Source organism: Chamaea fasciata, unplaced genomic scaffold (assembly GCF_029207755.1).
Source record: "Chamaea fasciata isolate MVZ Bird 193981 ecotype frontalis unplaced genomic scaffold, bChaFas1.0.hap1 SCAF_4, whole genome shotgun sequence".
NCBI classification, from domain to species: Eukaryota; Metazoa; Chordata; class Aves; order Passeriformes; family Sylviidae; genus Chamaea; species Chamaea fasciata.
Genome location: NW_027094089.1, coordinates 29,832,531 through 29,852,614, shown reverse-complemented (window position 1 = coordinate 29,852,614; position 20,084 = coordinate 29,832,531). Strand labels below are relative to the sequence as shown.

The window sequence follows — 20,084 nt, the reverse complement described above, 5'->3', positions numbered from 1 at the left end:
TCCCTTCCATGGCCCATACCAAACCCCTTCAGTTCTCAAATTTAAGAAAGATTAACCAATCAGGGATGCAAATTTTATTCAAAAGAGAACAACACATCAACATATTACCGGATCATATTTGCTGCTCTCTAGCAAATTTTTCTTTTACTGATGCTGCATAATTGAAGGTAATCAATTTCTGGTAAGAACATTTCTACCTGTCCCATGAGTTTATAATGTGGTAACATGTTGCAGGAATAGCTCAGTATCTTTTATTTTTTTCATAGTTTTGTAAAACTGAATGTAATTTGACATATTTTTGTGCATTTAGTCAGCAGTTCTTTGGAGACCTTTAGAACAATTTTGCAGGCAGCTCCTGTAAATTTCTAAAACTACTTCTCAAAGTTACTCTCAAAATACTTCTTCATATACTTTTGCAGATCCAGGTCCTCCGCGTTCAGTATAAATTTCATTACACTTCTGACATGTAAGCAAACTTAGATTGAGCTCAAGTATGTCCTGGTAAAGCACTGAGTGGGAAAGTTATCTTTCTTCCTAGCAGCCCGCATACTGCTGTGTTTTTGACACAGTAAGAGAATAATGTTGCTAACATATTTATACTTTGGTTGTTGCTAGTTAGTGCTTACTGCAAATCAAGGACATATTAAATGTCACACGCTCTGCCACTGAGTAGGTGCACAAGAGCCTGGGAGGAAGCATAATCAGGAAGGTTGACAAAGTTGACCTGAACTAGCTAAAGGGATATTCTATATTTTTACAATAGCATATAGGGATAGGACTAGGGTAACAGCCTTCAACTCATAGAGAATAAGTTTAGACTGGATATTCTGAAAACAATTCTTTGTTGTGAGGGTGGTGAGGCACTGGAAATGGTTGTTTAGAGAAGCTGGGAATGCCCCATCCCTGGAAGCTTTCAAGGCCAGATTAGATAAGTGCTCTGAGCAAACAAGTCTAGTGACGGGGGTGATGAGAAGGTGGTAGTAGATAAATTTTTGGGTCCTTTTCAACCCAAATCATTCTAGGACTGAGATCCTGTCACTCCCTACCTAGAATGTCATGCCCAGTAAATAAACTAGGCGAGTTGGCTGGGAGGGTCCAATTTGCTGTAAGGGGACAGGCTGGATATTGGTCAGCAGGTGGTGAGACCTCATTCTGTGCATCACTTGCCTTTTTTGGCATTTTATTTTGCTGTCTCCTACTGTTGTCTCTGCTTTCATTACAATTACATTACTGTTTTTACCATCACCACCACTACTACAACTAGGATTATTGTTATTATTCTTCAATCAATGAAGTGTTCTCTTTTCAACCTACACATTTCGGCTTTTTCTTTTTTTCCTAATTCTCCTCCCCATCCCACCAAGTGTGGAGGTGTGTGGACTGAGCAAACAGCTCAGTTGTACTCAGTTGCTGCCTGGTATTAAACCTAAACAGCATTTCAAACAGCATTTGGTTTTAGTGGTTGTTGAAATTTGTTTAGTAACAGGATTTAAGATTGTGATGGATTAAAATAGTTCAATGAATATCATCTACAAAAGACTAACATTACTTGGCTAGTCTTTTCCATCTCTTTCCTCTTTTTTCATTTTGTTTGTTGTTTGAATAAATGGCAGAGACCTCCTTTTGATGGTTCTCTCTACTTTCTCTGAAGTTAACCATACCTGCCTAAAAACAACAGCTTCTTGCATCACACAGGAAAGTTTTAACAGCACCTTCTACAGGTATTTTCAAATGGAACGCTTAGCTTTTCATGACCCATCCCATCAAACAGTTGTTTGTTGTTTATTGGAGCTTTATTTCCCTTTACTTCACAAAACCATATTAAATAAGAACATGTACTGTTACTTAATTCATTACAATGCTGCCAACTGTTGCTTCAGTTTAAAAGTGGGAAGACTTGATTCTCATGCAAATTTAAAGTATGCATTTTAGCTTAAAATGGTTCTAAAAGTTCAAACCAACAAGAAAACTTTAAGTAGTATTTTAATTCTGTGTTTGATGAAAGCTTATCATAACTTAAAAAGTCATATGGTCGTGATTAAAATATTGACATTATTCATCATCACCTGAATTCCTATTGTACTATAATACCAAAATTTACACTGAAGTTCAAATCATAAAAATACATTAGTACAAGAAAACCCAAAGTGGAAACAGAAATTTTGAGTATTCAAAAACCTAAGTGTTCACGTGATTTTCAAGCTGAATTTACTTCCACTGCCCTCTTCCTAGAGCCAGAGACCCTCATTAGCACATCACTATATATTCCTGCATCTTCTACAGATCAGCTGTGCAAACACTACCATAGATCAGTTGGAAATAGTCCTCAAATGCCATATGTAGTTTAGGTACAGAATAAAAGTAATCCATTTTAGTGATTGCAAAATGTGCGGCCATGTGCAACAAAATTTCTAGAGCCAAACTCTGCAAGAGCACAAGTATGCAATGCTTCTAACGAGAAAGTTTTATTCAAAGCCCACTGTCCATCTCCCTCCACCCACACATCCAGTGTGCTCTTCCACTGGAAGGCAATTCCTAAATACATAATCCTGTAATTAACAGGAAAGACTAAAAAAGCACTTCTGATATCCGCGATTACACAAGTCAGGGAGTGCTTGAGAGCCAAGAGAACATCAAACTTCGTTAACTTCGAAAAGATTCAATGCGATTTCTGATAACTTGAAAGTAAGTAACATTCCAGTATGTGAACAGAATTACAACAGAGGCCTAAAAATGAAAACAAAGTAAAAGACTTTTTGTTAGCTACAAGTCACTTTGTTACTGATTCAGAGAAGCCAATTAGTTTACAGGGTGCTGGTGTTACATCAGCAGCAGAAATTGCAGCAGACTGCCCCCTTCACAAGCCTGGGAAACCCAAAAGCAGCTTACGCCTGATGGAACAAGAGCTGCCACCAAATAGAAACTAAGCTACTGTGAAAGCATATTTATTTGAATAAAGCAAAATAAAAAATTCTACTACCACATTCAAGCCTTTAAAGCAACAAAATTCCTCATTCCTCTTTCAAGAGTCAAAACACAGTATCAGATCCAACGTTGCTACACAAGATTCAATTAAAAAAAAAAAAAGAAAAAAAAAAGGAAAAAACTGATCAAGTAGCTTACTTAAACCTAATTGATAACTCACATTTCTGAAAACCATCATTAAAAGTTTTGGTTAGACACAGTTTTACACAGTTGTCTTTAAGACTCACTACCTACTCCTTTAAGCAATTCTAAAATTAACTAGGGATCCTAGCAACAAGAAACAGCTGAATTTAGACAGTAATAGTAGAGTTATCAGAAGTCTTCTAGGCATGTGCTGTTCATGTAAACGGTTCAGTGCACTACATACATTAATAAAAACACATAAGCATAGCCTGATATGCTTCCTTATCCAGAAAAGGTAAATCTAATGCATTTTCACACACAGCTTTATTGCCTTTTGTGTAACAAATGTAAAACCTAGTTTCACATATTTAGCAATGACCAATTTCAAATGCAGCAAAATTAGCTCTGCAGAACACTCTTTAATGAGGAAACAGCAATGCCATCCTTGTAACACCTTCCCTGAGAACTACTACCTGCAGCTGCACCACTTCCCTGGAGCAATTACCAGGGATGGAGAAGCGGGGCACAAGAGACTGGCATCAAGCCCTGTTCTACCTCCACAGGGGTCTCCACATCAGGAAAACAATTTAACAATGGTAGGTGAATTCACTGACTTCTAGCAAATCAATGCTATGTGAATTTTCTAAGGCCAAAATTGACCTTATCATGATACCTTTTGGGGATACAAACAAACCGTGTTTCCATGTTATCAGACACAGGCAACACTGTCTGATGGCTGAACACTTAATACAGAACTCAAATGAACCCTTTACAGAAGTCAAAGGTGTAGGAAAACCATGTCAATTACCCATCTATATATTTGGAACACTACAGAAAATACAGACTGTTTAATTCTTTAAAAGAAAATTTTAAAAAATTGTACCCACAAGCAATACAAAACTGTAAATGTTTTTGGGAAAGGAACTAGGGTAGGAAAAGAAAACAGCACATGTGCCATACATACACAATATGAATGGGTTTGAGGATATAGCTAATAGCAGTTTTAGACAGTCTCTATGTAAACATCATATCTAAACCATAGTTTTAATTCCCTGCCCTCCCTTCCTCATTTCCCTACAAGACATCTAACTAAAAGCTAACCCCAATGCAGTGGGCAGAGAAAAGCAGTCTAAAGTTAGACATCGTAGTAGTCAAAACTAACTGTAGCTAACTCAATTACGAAAAGTGTCTAACAGTCTTACCTAAGTAGGGAAGTATCTGCTCAAACACAAGAAAAAATGCTCAAAAAAACTATAGCTAGGAATATCTGGTTTATGTCTATATTCAGTCTATTACTGATAATAATTTAAATAAAACCCCAAATACCAAGTCACAATAAAACCTAAAGGTTTGGAATATACAATTACATGCAAATGTTTTAAAAGGTTGTTAGAAGGATCTTCAAAAACATAAAAAGACTTCCAAAAAGACATGAGTAGTAAATCTGGAAAACATACACAAGATTTCAAGCAATGAAAAAGAACTGTTCATATATCTGAAAGCTTTTTCGTGTTTTTGAAATAGGTGAAGAGATATAACAACGTATTACAGCTACACAAAAATCTTCTATCCTACATCTGGAAATACATACTGAAAGCATATACACCTCCAAACAGTTTAATCTATGCTACAGAGGCATAATGAGAAATTGACTATTAAAATCTAATGTATTCTTAAAAACGCCTCTATTTTGAATCACAAACATCATCATGGCCTGACCACGTATTATATTTTGCATACAATCTCACTACTGGACAATGTAAAGACAGCTTAATAGTCCTTACTGTGAACTTCCATATCTTACTTCTTGTATCACATTAGAAATTTAACTTAATTCTGAGGTTAACATAAACCTTTAATGTATTAAAAGTAACTGAGTTCTTCTCCTCTATGGAATACACATATTGTGAACAATTATAGAGAGCACACTTTAGTGGTCACCATAGGTTGGTGCACCACTAGGAGAATTCATCACTAGGAGAATGCACCACTAGGAACATTCTCCTCCTGATCTCAGATCCTGTCATAAAATATGGTGAGGAAGACAAGAAAACCCAACAAAATATAAGACAGGAAGAAAAGTTGGGGAAAAAATCCCAGTTTATGATATAAGCAGTAAATGTTTAGAAAGGAAGAACCTAAATAGCAATGGAGCAATGAAGTTAATTTACTCCATTGCTACTTATTCCTCAAGTACAAAAAAAAAAAAAAAAAACAACAAAAACCAAAAAACAAAAAACCATACTAGCACACTTTTCAAGTCAACGCAATAAATATGCTACAGATTTTGTGCTCCAAGAAAAAGAGCTCACCTGGTAAATACTTCACACTCATTTCTCTATTTTGTTCCAAAGTAAGTCAGTGTATTAAAAAAAAAATGCAAAAGGCTAGTTTATCTCCTATGGCAAACAGAAAGAGTTACTTTTGCAATGACATTACTCTTCAGTCAAGCATGACTTCTTCCCCATGATTTATTGTCTTCCCCCCTCAACAAGGGGAAAAGTGATGCCTGGTGACACAGCGGCACAGCAAAGTCCTCCATTCACAAAGCCATAAGAAAAAAAGACGAGCAACACTAGGCTCAGGCAACAGGACATCACAGAGCATGGGTGCAAAGAACAGTAATTTTACCTATAAAACGGAAACAAAGAACAGATTCCCCTGTAACATGATTATTGGGGGAAAAACATGCAATACAAGCTGTGTGATCTTATTTGCCACATACAGCTCTAAAGACATTACTGACAGTAAATAATCCTGTATTAAACACACTTATGGAAGAGAGATGAGAAGATTCTCTGAAGATCAGGACTCAGCTTTTGTTACTCATCTTGCAAAAAGTTATTTCCACAAAATAAAGAAGGCCTACATAATATCTGAGAATCTGAGAGTTACAATGAAAATTCACAGCTTAATAAAAGCTGAACGCATTTAAAGAGACTTCAAAATGGAGACAGAAAATTTAACATATCCTCCTGGTCAATTTTTCTTCGGGAACAATCCCCAGAAACTTTGGACGTAACAATGAGAACCTACACCAGATAAGCCTAAATGATGGACCCATTAACTGGACCAGAGACAGCAGACTTGAAACCATGGGTGTGTTCTGGCTATTATGGAAGCACAAAGACACATTGTGTCTGTACAGCTTACACAGGGATTAGGTAATTGAGTCAAATGATTTAAATGTGGTAACAAAAACCTTAATCACAGGGAACAAATAGATGTATGTCACTAAAGGAAAGAGTAAAAACACATTACTATTTAAATCTATCCTCAAGAGCTTGTAAAATAGGGTGACTACCCAAACCTGAACAGAAATTTTATAGCATCATTAAACCTTCTCTCCTGTTATAAAATCATTCTTGCTGCTGGGAGTTGCACATGAAGATACAGGACTACTCAGAATACAGAGGATGCTATCGACCTCTCAACTTTGAGAAGCATGAGTCCCACAGAAGGTGGGTTTTAAAGAAACAAAGTATACCCCTGACTGATGCTAAAATGTAGCCTCATTTGTGTTTGAAGGTGAAAACAAGATGTTTCAGCACGATTAGGGAGAGAGGAGCTCCCAGTAGGTTTTTGGACTGAATGGATTATCCTCTACCATGACCAGTCCTATCTGCTCCAGATACAAATGAAGAAAAATTCTTAGGTAGGCAGTTAAAAACATCACAGCCATGGGCAAGATGTCTTCCTACCTCACATCAGTAAGAGGTTATTTAAACTACAGATGCAGGAAGAACAGAAATTGTTCACAGTTGTTGGTGGGGTTTTTTTAGTTTTTACTGTAAAACTGGATATTCTTACCATCCTTCTTAAAATCCTGCACTTCTAGATTCAATCTCCTCTGGTAACAAGCTTCATGTGATAACTGTACCTAGTCCTTTTTTCTTTTAACAGTTCCAAGTTTTCCTTTTCAAACACTGACAGCTCTCCAACTCTCATATTATGAAAAACACGAGCATAAAGTCATGATCTTTCTTTTTTACATCATTTGATGGCTTAAAAATTCAGCATTTTTCCTTTCCTGAAAGTTCAGTCAAATCTTAAGTTAGTCTCCTAACTGCAAGAGTGTCCCATCTCCTCATGCCTGTACATTATTTCTGACACAGTGAGGTCAGAATTGTATTTGTCTGTCCCTCCCTCCCATGCCACTTTCAAAATGAGCAAATATATAATTAATTTATCTGCCTTTCTAGGTAGTATTTCAGATATGTAAAGACAGAGAGAATGGGAACAGTCTGAAGAGGAAATGGACAGAAAAAGAAAAAAATTAATCAACCTACTAAAGGGCTGCAGGTCAGAAGTGATTTATCTTGCTTCAGCAAAAGACTGCATTTATGGAGAAAAAAACGTGAAAGATTCTTTCTACAAGTACTTATACAGGTCTTTGTGATCATTAATGGGATAATGTACAGGAAGTGTAGATACAGGTGTAAGTTCACATATAAAGCAGCAGGCTACTTTTATTATTGTTATTAGTGTAAAGGGAATTCATCAACAGAAAAATGGCTATCTTTAGACCTCAACAAGGAACATCTTCTGGAGAGGATCATTATCATAAGTCTGGCAGGTACCTTCTGGTTTCCTACTAACTGCCCTAATCTTCCACATGATAAGGCACATTTTTCAAATGTGGAAATGCAGTCCATTCTTAGCAGTTTGCAACTTAAAACAACGTAGTTCTTTCCCATTTCCAAGACAGACTACCAAGTCATATTTCAAGCAATATGCATAAATTAAACCAAGCAGTAAATTTCAGAAGTTATTAAAAAAACCTGAACTAGGTGGCCACTTCGTACCTCTCATGATTCATGAACATAACTAGTTATTCCAGTTGTAACTGGAAATACTATCTGCAGTTGTAGGTAACAGCCATAAGGATATTTACCCACTGAAAAAAAACAGCAAGCAGCTCTGCAACATCAGCCCTTGAAAATGCAGGGGTTTATCCAAACTGGTTTTCATGTGTTTTTGGCCATAATTTCTAACAATGCCTTTCTTTTGTACAACATTCATTTTCTATTCAGTCGTACAATAAATCTCTCACTTCAGGCTAATTGGAACTTGTCGAAATGAGAGAATCTGTGACTTATTTTTTCCAGAATGTTCTGGTCTTACTTATAACAATCACATCTCATCTCACTAAAAGAATGCATTTCTTTTAGCTTTCCTTTTAACTTAAAGAACAAGAGTTCTCTGGAATCAATAAAACTCTGTATTCAGAAAAAATGTTTAAGATTACTGGCAGATAGATGAAAAAACCCACACACTTTTTCACTGACCCCACCAACTAAGTGAAACTATTCTTCTCTAGATTCAGCAAATAGATAAAAAGTAAGAAAAACTTAAAGAATTATTATGTCTACCTCTCAAAACAATATTTAGTTTTAAGAAAGGACTTACCACAGGCAAGAAAATATGTAAAAAGGAAAGCCCATATGAACACATTCCTCTCTCCAAAAGTTTCCTAAACAGTTTTAATGGTGCTTTCTCAGCCAACAGCAGCTGATTTGATAGACAGCCCTGTTTCTTCCTAGGACACAGCTCTGGGGAGAGCAGATGCAGAAGATCACATGTAAAGACTTCCATGTCATCGTGATATGACTATGTGTATTTCCTACATACTGATACTGCTGAAGTCACGGATCCTCTGTAAGCTATTGGAACAAACTAATTGTGCAGAAAACTAGCACATTCCAATGTTTTCTACTGTGTTTAGTTAATCAAATTATCAATTAACATATTAAATAATCAGAAGAAAATAATCATTAGGCACACTGAATGGAGAGAGTCTGTAGGACAACTCAGTTGACAGACAGACGAGCAGCAAGATCCTCACCTTGTCAGCAGCAACAAGACTAATCTCCACTGCTGAGGAACTGCAGCTGAGGTTAGAGAACTACCTTCTATGAGGCAAGGCAATCTAGTGCTGGCTGTCCTTCCATATATCCCTCAAAATGCTTCCTTCCACATACCTAAGACAGTTTCTCCTACAGTTCATGGGAAGAGAGTGACATTTAGCTGCCATAGCCTGAGCCAGAACAGTATATCTCTTCAAGTCCCAAAGAAAAACAAGGACACCTCACAATAACCAGGACCCACCATTTAATTACGACAATGCAGTCTTGCTCACACATGGACCCACTTAAAACAAATACTGTAAACCCTACAGTTTGAGCAACTGCTGTGAAGACATCCCCCAAATACATATTACTGATGAGTAATATACTTAATGTGCTGCATCACCTTTTTCAGTAATACAGCAAAATACATAAACTACTAACAGTAATGAAAATAAATACTGTTATATTTGAGAGTTACCAAAACCACCTCTGATATTAAGGAGTGTGTAGAACCCTACAGAGCAAAAAACAAGAGCAGCAAAGCATTTTCATGCCTAATTTCCAAAGGAATACAAACCAAACAGTAATGTTTCTTGGGAGTTCACAAAGACATCAGAAAAAGTTGCTACTGTGAGGTTTTCTGAAACCTCAGGCAGAGATCCACAGGAGTGATGCAAATAATTGCCAGACTGATCAGATTCCTCACGTGGCAGACAAGGCATTTAGCACAAATTGACGGGCTGGGTGTAATCCAGTGTCCAGCCAACACCAACCATCATTTTATCGTAGGGTTGAATTGCAGCATGGAACATAAGAAAGACAAGCTGCAGAAGGCTTGTTGGCGGCCTTTTTCCTGCCTCATGACAGAACCATGCTAGCTTCAGAGCCTTGGACCACCACATCTCCCTTCCCTTAGAAACATCTGCTTATTCTTAAGCAAGCTTCTGGATCCCAGGGGAAAAAAAACAAACAAATAAACAAAAACAACAACAACTTCCCAGAAAATCCCAGCAGAACCCCACCCCAGTTTAGCAGGTTTCACAGACCTCACAGAGGCTGAGAACAGATTACATATTCCCACTCAAATCCAAGAGCTGAAGTCATGAGTGACCTGCCATTGGTTCAGTGAACTTCCCGTATCAGTTGTCTCCTAACAGACAGAACCACTGAATTGTTGATATTGGAAGGGACATCTGCAGACCATCTAGTCCAACCCTCCCGCCAAAGCAGGGTCACCTAGAGCAGGTTACACAAGAACACGTCCCGGTGGGCTTTGAATATCTCCAGAGACAAATATGAAGAGTTAGCACCCTAAAACTGTCACACACGCCTCCTTGATTCACATGTATTTCCAGATAGCATCACACGTCCTCCCACCAGGAGAAGCTGGGCAAGACAAGAAACACTGGATCCCCAACGGAGAAATTACAACTCACAGGCATAAATAGCAAGTACTCTTCCTACATTTTAATCACAAAGAACATCTGAAATAACAACATCGTGCTTTCTGCCAAGTGATGGAAATGTCCAAAGGCATTCCTGTCACGGCATTACCGTTGTGTCATTTTGCAGAGCACCGGAGCAGACAAGAAGTTACCTCCTCCAAACGAAAGGCCTTTTCTTTCTCCCTCCCTCTCTCCATCACCTCATCCCCTCCCCGAAGGCCCTCCTACCTCCCTGCCAAAAGCTCGTCGGCTCTCCTCCCACCCACCCACGCCCGCGACCCCACCCCAGCCCCGCACCCCAGGCCACCCCGCCCGTCTCGGTGCCCGCCCCACCGCGGGTCCCCCCCGTGTCCCCGCCGGGCCCCCCCGGCCCCGCCCGCGCTCCCCTGACAACCGCAGCGCGCGCCGGGCGTGGCCCCGCCCCGGCCCCGCGCACACAATGGGCCCCGGAGCGCGCGGCCCCGCCCGCCCCCCGCGCCCCGCGCGCGCGGCACCGCCCGCCCGGGATGCGCGGAGGGGGGAGGGTGTCCGCGGCCGCCGCCCCCCCCCGGCCCGCTCACCATCGCTGCGCTTGATCTCCACGTAGATCCCTATCTGGATCTTGCCGAAGTTGGCCGCTGCCATCGCTTCATGGGGCGCGCGGGGGAGATCGGAGGCGTTGCCGGCCGGGCACACCGCGGGGAGGGAGGGGAGGCCGCGCACGGCAGAAGCGGCGGCGGCTCTGCGCGGGCGAGACGGGCGGCCGGGGAGGAGGAGGCGGGGAGCGGAGAAAAGGCGCCGGCCGGATACAACAGGCGCTGTGGGCGCTGCTGCGCCTGCGCGGCCGCCGCGGCGTCACGGCGGCACCGGCTCGCGGGAGGGGGCGGGGGCGCCGCGCGGCCGCAGCCCGCGCGCCCCGGTGGCCCGCCCCTCCCCGCGGGCGCGCGCAGGGGGCGCGGGCACCCCGGGAGGCGCCGGGCGGGGCCAGGCCCGGGCCGGCCGCAGTGCTGGGCCGGCTGTGGGCCTTGGGCTGGCGTGCTTCGCGCACACACCGACACACGCGCACGCACGCTCCCCTGCGGCACCAGATGGTGGTCGAGCTGCTCTGGAGCCTTAATGTAATAGCTTTATCTACCTGATGCCTGCTCATGCGGCTCCCATGTGCACAGCAGAGCAGCTTAGGAGCAGTCGTCCTGCTCCCCAACCTGCGTGCAGCTCTTGTGTCCCAAGGAAGGCACACGGTGTGGTTCCTGGGGATGTGTGTGCAGCGTTAACAGTTGGACTAGATAATCCTTGTGAATCTCTTCCAACTCAGAATATTTCGTTAATCTATGAAGGTCACCTCGTTAACTGCATCCATCCATCTCAGAAGCCTACAGGGAAGCCAGAGAGGGGCTCTTTGTCAGGAACTGTAGTGTTAGGACAAGGAAAAATGGGTACCAATTGAAAGAGAGGAAATTAAAGTTAGATGTTAGAAAGAAATTCTGGAACCACTGGAGCAGGTGCCCAGGGAGCCTGTAGTGATGTCCCTACCCAGGCAGTGATCAAGGCCACGTTGGATAAGGCCTTGAGCAGCCTGATCTTGTGAGGTCTATCTCTGCCCCATGGAAGAGGGTTTGGAACCAGATGTTCTTTAATGTCCATTCCAGCCCCTTAACATCCTATGATTCCATGACCTTTGCCTCATGCCCCGTATCTTTAGACAGGTTAAATAAAAACACAATTCGTGTTCCATGTTTCCCTTTTGTGACTCCTTCATCCCAGGCAGGCCACTGTGTTACACATTGCCCCTTGGGTTTCTCCTCTGAGGGCAGTTCCTGACATGATGAGTCCCCCACTGGCTTAAAATTGTCCTTCCTGCACAGCTTCTGGTGACCTTAAGCAGCATCAGAATAAACTCCCTAATTACTTGCCATGCAAAAGCTAGTCTAGTAAAAATAATCCCCCAATCCACACATCAACTGGTTATAGGGAATGACAGCTGACACCCTGTCACACCACTGTGAGAGCTGTGTCCTCCCAGCCAGCCTGTCACTCTCCTTGCCTCACCTCTTCTCCCTGCCTCCACGGTCAGTTTCGTACTGAAATCAGGATGATACCTGGAAAGTCAGAGTCAAGAAAGCAGGGCTCCCGATTCATACAACCTTGGTACATGTAGAGTAGCAGCTGTGGTGGAACAGCTTCCCCCCACCACACTATGATCTTAGAAATACCCGTTAGGCCTTGATGAACAGCACCTGGGCTAAGCTTCTTGAGCTTATCAGAAACACTGTCTGTTCTCAGGAACTTGCCTTGTCTAATGAGCTTCTGTGTTTTAATCAATAAGCTTGGAAACTCATTTTTATTGCCTGAAAAACAACTGTAGTCAAACAACACTTTTGTCGTTAAACCTTCAAGGAAAGTTATGGACCTGAATTGTGGCCAGGATGGAAAATTCCTGTGTCTAAAGCCCACTCTCTTGTGACCAACCCAATGCACAGAGTTCATGAGACCCTTTGTGCTCCTCTGCACTGTTTTATTTATGATTAGTTTGTTTTAACCTTACCTGATATTTATACATAATGTGATAATTTTCACATTTTATGTAACGTGAAAATTCAGGTTCTCAGGTCAGATGCGGAGTAATGGAAAAGCGCCTCATTTGAAATAGTAAAATAAGAAACAAGATATTATTTTTTCATATTATTTGCTCTGTGTAATCCATAAATGTTAACATATGAGCCATAAACTATATATGCTTTTCTGGAAAATTATTTTGACTTCTGTCATTGCAGAAACAGATGACTGCTTTTACAAGCAAATCATCCCATTAAGGTAAACAAAGGTGTATCTGAGAAAAATGTACACAACCTTAAGTGTTTACAAAATTAGGCTCTACTCTAAAATAAAATAGGTCTTAAGCACAAATAGATCTGGACGTAACCCTGTAATCTCTGGAACAGTTTTACCTTAGTACAGCAAATACTTTTAAAATATTCTAAACTTTAAACATGTATTTGAAGTAAAAAATGAGACCCACAATTACAGTTTTGCTATATATGCTGTGATAACTGAGATTTTTTTTGTTCTTGTCATGAAATACACACAGAAGCATTCACAAAGAAAGTCAGCAATGCCCAGAAAACTGCTTTTTTGTGCCTAGAAAATGAACAGTGCAAATAGTAAATAAATTCAAAATATTTAAAATATATGACCAACCATTATAGGGAGCTTCTGTATGAAATTGAAGATTCCTAACTGGTTGGGGTTTTTTAAGAATCTTTGGTTTTTTGGTCTTTTTTAAAAGAAAAATTTTGCAAAACTTACTCTTGAATACCTGGTCTTATCTAGTATTCTAAATATATATGTCTTCAAAATTTTAATCAATATTAATATATATTCAATCCAGTTTTATAGAGAAGAATAGTGTTCTGAGTTCCAAAACCTAGACACACATTTTTAATTGAGGTATAAGAAAAATTTATTGTATAGAATATAGGATTTTATTGGCTCCCAACATAGAATTACTCTGATCATTTATAGATAGTGTATTCCTAGCTTCCAAAGTAATGTTTACAAAATTCCAAGAGCTGTATGTGTCTACTTTTTATACATCAAGAGCATCAGTACATATTGCTCTTGGCAATACAGGAAAATAATACAATTACTGAAGCTTTGGCATTCAGTTCAAAACTTAGACTGCTGTTGGATTAGTCATCCAAAATACTGGAAAATGATCGTGCACCAGTTATGTTTCAACTGTTAGCAGGAATTCTTCAGTCTTTAACAAACATTAACATCTGCTTGTGTTTCACACAGACACAATTATATTAATTAAAAATGTCAATTTACTGTATTTCAATATAAAAATTAAGTTATTTGTGAGTCTACCTGCTTGATAACTTAGAAGTCATTTATTATTAAGTATTTTAACTATTTCACAGCACTAGTGAACAAATATGATTAATCACAGTACACATTTATAATCATACTGATATGAAGTAATTTCTTTTTAAAGCTCAAATCTGAAAATATATTTCTGTTTCTATGAATGCGTCTGGAATTAAATGTGTAAAAGGGCAGCCAACAGTCAGGTTAAAAGAACATGTGGTCACTTGTAAGATTAAAAAAGTAAGTCAACATATTTATTATATGGAACAAATTTTAAAAGGAGGCATTATACAACTATATCTTCCCAGATCATCATAAGAACCTGTTAAAAAAAAAAAAAAAAAAAAAAAAAAAAAAAAAAAAAAAGATTTTTTTCACTTGAGGATAAGAAAATATGCAAGAAGAGCCTGAACTAGTCTGACATCCCCCTTTTCCCATTTAGGCTGATAGACTCATCTTGTCCTCTTCAGTACGTTGGTGAGAACAGTTCCACTGAGCTGTCTATCAGATCCCTTCCTGTTCTTTTTTCCTTTTAAGCATCTCTTCATCTGTATTGTATCACTGTTTAAAGCTACCCCCTGATGGACATAGCACTTCCTGGGTAATTGCAGTATGCATGAGTGTCAGAAAGTAATAAAAAGAGAACTGCCTTACTTGAAGATAGAATACTTTAATGTATTTCCCACTGCATTACTAGATATAAAAATATGATTTTGATGTAACTACCTCTGAATAATGAACTATTCAGAATTTTGCATGGCTGCCATATCTGAGAGTCAAAATGCTTTCAATTAGGCACTCAAAGTTTAATAACTAACCTTTCATCTTCCTCACATACATTCTAGATTACATTGTTTTAAATATCTACAAATCTGCTTGTAATCCTCAACAAGTTAACAAATTTGAGTTACAATGCTTCAGGATTATAATTAACTACTTATGTATTAGAAACAACATACATTATTAGATTTTCAGATTTAAACAAATATGTCTAGCCATAATAGCTTTCTCTGTATAGAAAATGTAGGTGCTGAAACCATTGCTGTAAAGCTCAAACATGCTTGCCATATGTCTAATTTAATAGAGCTGTCAGTGAGCTACCCAGGATGACTGATCTCTGCCCTTGCAGGCACCACTCCACATGTGCGAAGACCAACACTCCACAAGTTTTTGTACACCTCTACTGGTTTGAATTGTCAGCCAAAAATGTGAAGAAAAGTAATCACTGAGCAAAGTTGTTCCCAAAGCAAATGCAACTACAGAAATAAAATAATTATTTCACTTACTGCATTGTTATTCCAGACTGAGCTGCACTCTAAAGAGCTTCTGTGTGCATAAAATCAGAGCATCGCTGGGTGGATAAAGGAGTCAAGAAGTGAAAAGAGTGTGAATGTATTTCAGTGCTTTCAGACTGGGAGACATGAGAGAAACAAAGTGCTTTCGGAAAAAGCACACTTCCCTCTCTTACCATGCTCTACTCCAGCTCTGCATTTGTAGCAGTGATGGCAACATCTTTTGCTCTTCCCTGTATTGGTAGCTACTTCTGCACTCACTGGGATTAGTTATAAGATGTCAAGGTGAAAATGGCAGTCCAAGAAAAACTACACTGGTTGAAAAGTCACAGAATAATAGGGGAAGCACTGAAGAATAAGAAAGCTGGGTGTGCTTATTGCAGTAGACAGTAATGTGGTCATTATAGCTCTGGCACATACATTATGTGTTCTCTTACTCATTCCATATGCTGCTGCTGAGTGTCTGGCCCAGGGCAGCTATGTATCTGGGGTCATGTTTCATTATGCTTCCCTGTTGATTGTACTAAAGACAGGCAGATTTCCTATTAGATTGCAAACTGCTTTGGAGAAAAACTGAGGAGAAGGTGAACCTCTGTCCAAGCTTCTTGCTCTCTACAGGTTAGCCCAGAACAACTATAATGTCGATATTTAACCTTCACCCTACTCTTGCTCCTTTCTTTTCTCTCTTTGCACTCCTCTCCAAGTCGTCATGGAAAATCTCAGAGGGATTATGGTAAAACAGTGTTCCAATCAGGCAATTTGACTGAGTGATAAACAGACATTTCTTACTACCTAATTTCACTTTTCTGTCAGAAGGAAATATCCAGTGACATATTACCCATTAAAATAACTTTAGCATGTATGCATCTATTTTAGAGCTTAATCCAATATTTTCATCCCATCTTTGCACCACCAGTAAGGCTTCTGCAACAAATCATGTAGAGCTATTCCACCTTGGGGAAAAGAAACCTTGAGGAGTTTCTTTAATTGTCCTTAAAGGTTATTCTATAGCTGTCTGTAGGTTTCTGCACTAGTAGCACACAGTGTTAGCAAAACCAGGTATTCATACATAAGGTAATTTTTCTTAACACACAGCACTTTAGCACGTTATTATGTTGAAATTTGAATTAATGTAGATTGTCAGTGTGCTTGTTTTGTAGTTTCACCCCTTTTTGATGTCCTTTCATACATCCAGTGTAACATTTGAGTAACTAGCTAGAACTGCATGGCATCATACTCTGTCAGCATCCAAACAGACACCAGGCTTGCCCGGAGGACATGGAGTTCTATCCTGAAAATACCTGTTCCTCAACATACAAGTGAAAAAAAAATTTATTTATTTATTTATTTATTTATTTATTTATTTATTTATTTATATTGCAGTTCCTCAGTCATTCGATAGTCAGGGCCCATTCAATAGTCAGGGCCTAAATGCAAGCTAAAAGGATATTTATTCTAAAGGAAGACAGGCAGTGGATTTGGTTACACAAATCCTGGAAGATAGAAACATTGAAATGAGTATGATGGCGCAGCAATCCCAAGGTTTCTTCCAATCACTAGCACAGACTTCTGATAGTAGATATCCTTTTACTTGATTGTGCAATTAGAGCACACTTTTAAATATAGTGATGCATAACTTTATGAAGCAAAAATTGTGAGAAAACTTTTTTAAAAATCGAAGTAATTATAACAGCACTTTTCATCCATTTCCTCCTACAAAGCAGTCAGGTGCATTTTTGTTCCCTGTGTTTTTTCAGAAAACAAACTTTCATCAAGTCTTCTAAAAAAGAAAAAATAGCAGAAGTTGTCTTTTTAAAAAATCACTGCTACATACAATTATTTTCTTAAAATGCATTTGTTAATAATTTGACAGATTCATTGGAAAAATTAATAAATTTGCATGCAAATGGATTCATGCATATTTTTGTCTTTGTTAATGTCAGAGAAAAAATAAATTTGAAAAGATTTATCAACTTCTATATACCAATTCAAATCTCACTGCATTTCCTATTAATCTCAGAAACTATAGAGAAATGATACATGCAGGCTATTCTGAACAATTGTACATTTGAAAAATTAAGTTGCTTGTCTTATCAAAATGAAGACTTTTAGGAATATTGTAACAAATTTGTGTTTAGGGAGCTCTTATAATTTATAAGCACAGTAAGCATAATGGTTTTGTCTTTAGAGTTAAAAAAGAGTCTTAGACATTGTAACTACTCATTGTAACAACCACAATTAATATACCCTACCTTTTTTTTGTGAAACAATCCATTTTTTTTTTCTTTATTAAAGGATTATGGTCAAATTGTGTTCCTTTTTCCTGGGTTTCAGATATGGTGAAACTTTTAAAATTGAAAACCCTACTGTCTTCCAGTCCCCAGGTAAATGTCTTACCACTTCTTACTTTGCCAAAGGAATGAGAATGAAATGTTCTGATTTGAAGAACTTATTGCAGTAACTTCCCAGTCAAAGCAGATATTTACCTCAGTACAGTTGCAGCTGAACTGCTACTTTGGGATCATTTGAAATTAAGGATTCCTTTAGATTCAGGGTGTAGAAGGGCAACTCTGAAAGAACTGGCATTTTATGGCAGTGAAATCCTACCCATTTTTAAGGAATAAACTGTACCAGAATGGATTCTGTGTCACAGACATCTCTCAGGATCAAAGCATAAATGGCGAGAAGCTGCACTTTTGTGTGGAAGGACTCCAGCAGGCATTAGTGTTTGGGCAAGTCCTTTTCTTGTGGAGGAGGTGGTGGGAGGTCTCCATCTCTCACAAGCTAGAGGCATAAAATCTGTCACATTGACAGAGGCACCTTTGAAGAAGATCCACTGGCTGGCTGAAAGGCCTGGCATGGCTACAGACAAAGACAGCTGCAAGTGGCACAGGAGACCGGTTATTTGAAAATATTAGCATGCCTCAATACACTATGAATATAGTGTAAAGTTTTTCACCTAAATATTTATAATTGAGTACAATGTTTTCAAGCTCACTATGTAAAAATCATGAAGGAAGAAACTAGAATATTTTTGGGCCCACCCAGTGAAACATATTTAACTATATTTAAGCTTTTTATACTTGTACTAAATAGTATACAGACAGTGAAAATATACTGGGGAGAAAACTGCTTTTTATGTTTAGCTCTGAAGATAGGTAGGAAATGTTTTGAAGATGTGCTTTTCTGTCGGCTTAAACAAATGCATTTGTGTTAATTTCTGGTTACTAAACTTCCGAGACATACTTGTAAAGTGCTATAAAGTACCAGCCGAGTCACAGAGCTTACCCTAAGAAAGATCCTTTCTTTTTTCTTTTTTTTTTTTTTCTTATTTGCTCTGGCAAAGGTGTAACTGATTTTCTCCTTTTTTTGTGCAGCATTGCCATCCAGGCAAATGGCAGAAAAGCTTCTGAAACACAAGCAAGTTTCATTTTATCTCCTTTAGACTTTCTAACAATGAGATGCTCTGTAGAGTGCCCTCAAAAGCTCATTCACAGGACTTTTTTTTTTTTTTTGAAGTTTCATTTTAAAAGAGACATTTTTCCTTCTTCTTACCAAAAGATATACTGGGCATGTAGAAGAAAGTTACAATTCCCAAAAATTAATATATCAGCATTTATATATGTCAATATATATGTCAGTATGTCATACTTGAAATATTAAACTCACAAATGAGAAGTAAAATATTGAAATGTGTGACGCGTCTTGAAAATTCTCAAAATATATACAATAATTGCACTTAATACAACCTAGTTTCAAGCTGCTCTTGCAGAAACAGAGGTGAGTTCAGGCTGGATGTATTCTTGAAGAACAGCGTAGGGTACACTGTAGATATAAAAAAATCCTTTCTGTTGAGTGTAATTAAACCTTGGATCATACACTTATACAAAGTGTTTGTCATAATTCTCCAGTGAAGGTGATTCAAGAAGAGATTAAGTATCTCTTAGAGATGGTGTATACCTCTGAGCAGGAGGATGGGCTAGATTACCTCTTTCAGATCCTTGCAACCTTACATTTCTATTGTAATCATGACAAATCCTTTTTCTCCTGCTTAAACCTTCTCCCCCACCCGGATTAACAGATTTCATTTGAGCTTCATAGCTGTTATAATTTTAGCAACAAGTTTGATGCTGTGTATTCAACCACCGCCCAAATGATTTACCTGGTAGCTTAAGCTTAGCATGCAGCTAAGTAATTTGAAGAGAGAATCCCTGCCTTTCAATATGCTGGCAGAAGAGGTGGAGGGTTTTTTTTCTATATAATTATATACAAAACCATCTAAGTGCCCTTCAGTGGCATTAAAATGAATTTACTTAGTAATAACTGAGGTTTTAAGAGTTACTAGCATTTTTCATTTCTGATTCTGAGGTTATAACCTTGTCTAAGGAAATCAGAAACAACAGACAAAATCAGGCTAACCCAGACAATTCCAGATATGCAATACATGGACACCTATATCAGAAATTTCCCAGAAAAGTTGTTTTCTTTGCTCGGATGTCAACAGCCATCAATACAAAGCAAATAGAAAAGTAGCAAGACCT

The 20,084-nt window shown here is 38.9% G+C and overlaps 1 protein-coding gene across 7 annotated transcripts in view; it reads right to left on the bottom strand.

The window, feature by feature from the left end:
- The window catches only part of KIF2A (kinesin family member 2A), a 57,607-nt gene extending 46,411 nt beyond the window's left edge, over positions 1-11,196 (bottom strand). For 4 of the 7 annotated variants that reach the window (XM_066181191.1, XM_066181197.1, XM_066181192.1 and 1 more), the window contains exon 1: positions 10,963-11,196. In XM_066181191.1, the coding sequence (XP_066037288.1) occupies positions 10,963-11,026 (64 nt within the window). In that variant the 5' untranslated portion in view covers positions 11,027-11,196. Of the gene's footprint in view, positions 1-8,517; positions 8,593-10,511; positions 10,598-10,630; positions 10,647-10,962 lie in introns of those variants that run through there. The other 3 variants (XM_066181196.1, XM_066181193.1, XM_066181195.1) reach the window with 3 other exon arrangements.
- Positions 11,197-20,084: the final 8,888 nt, after the last annotated feature.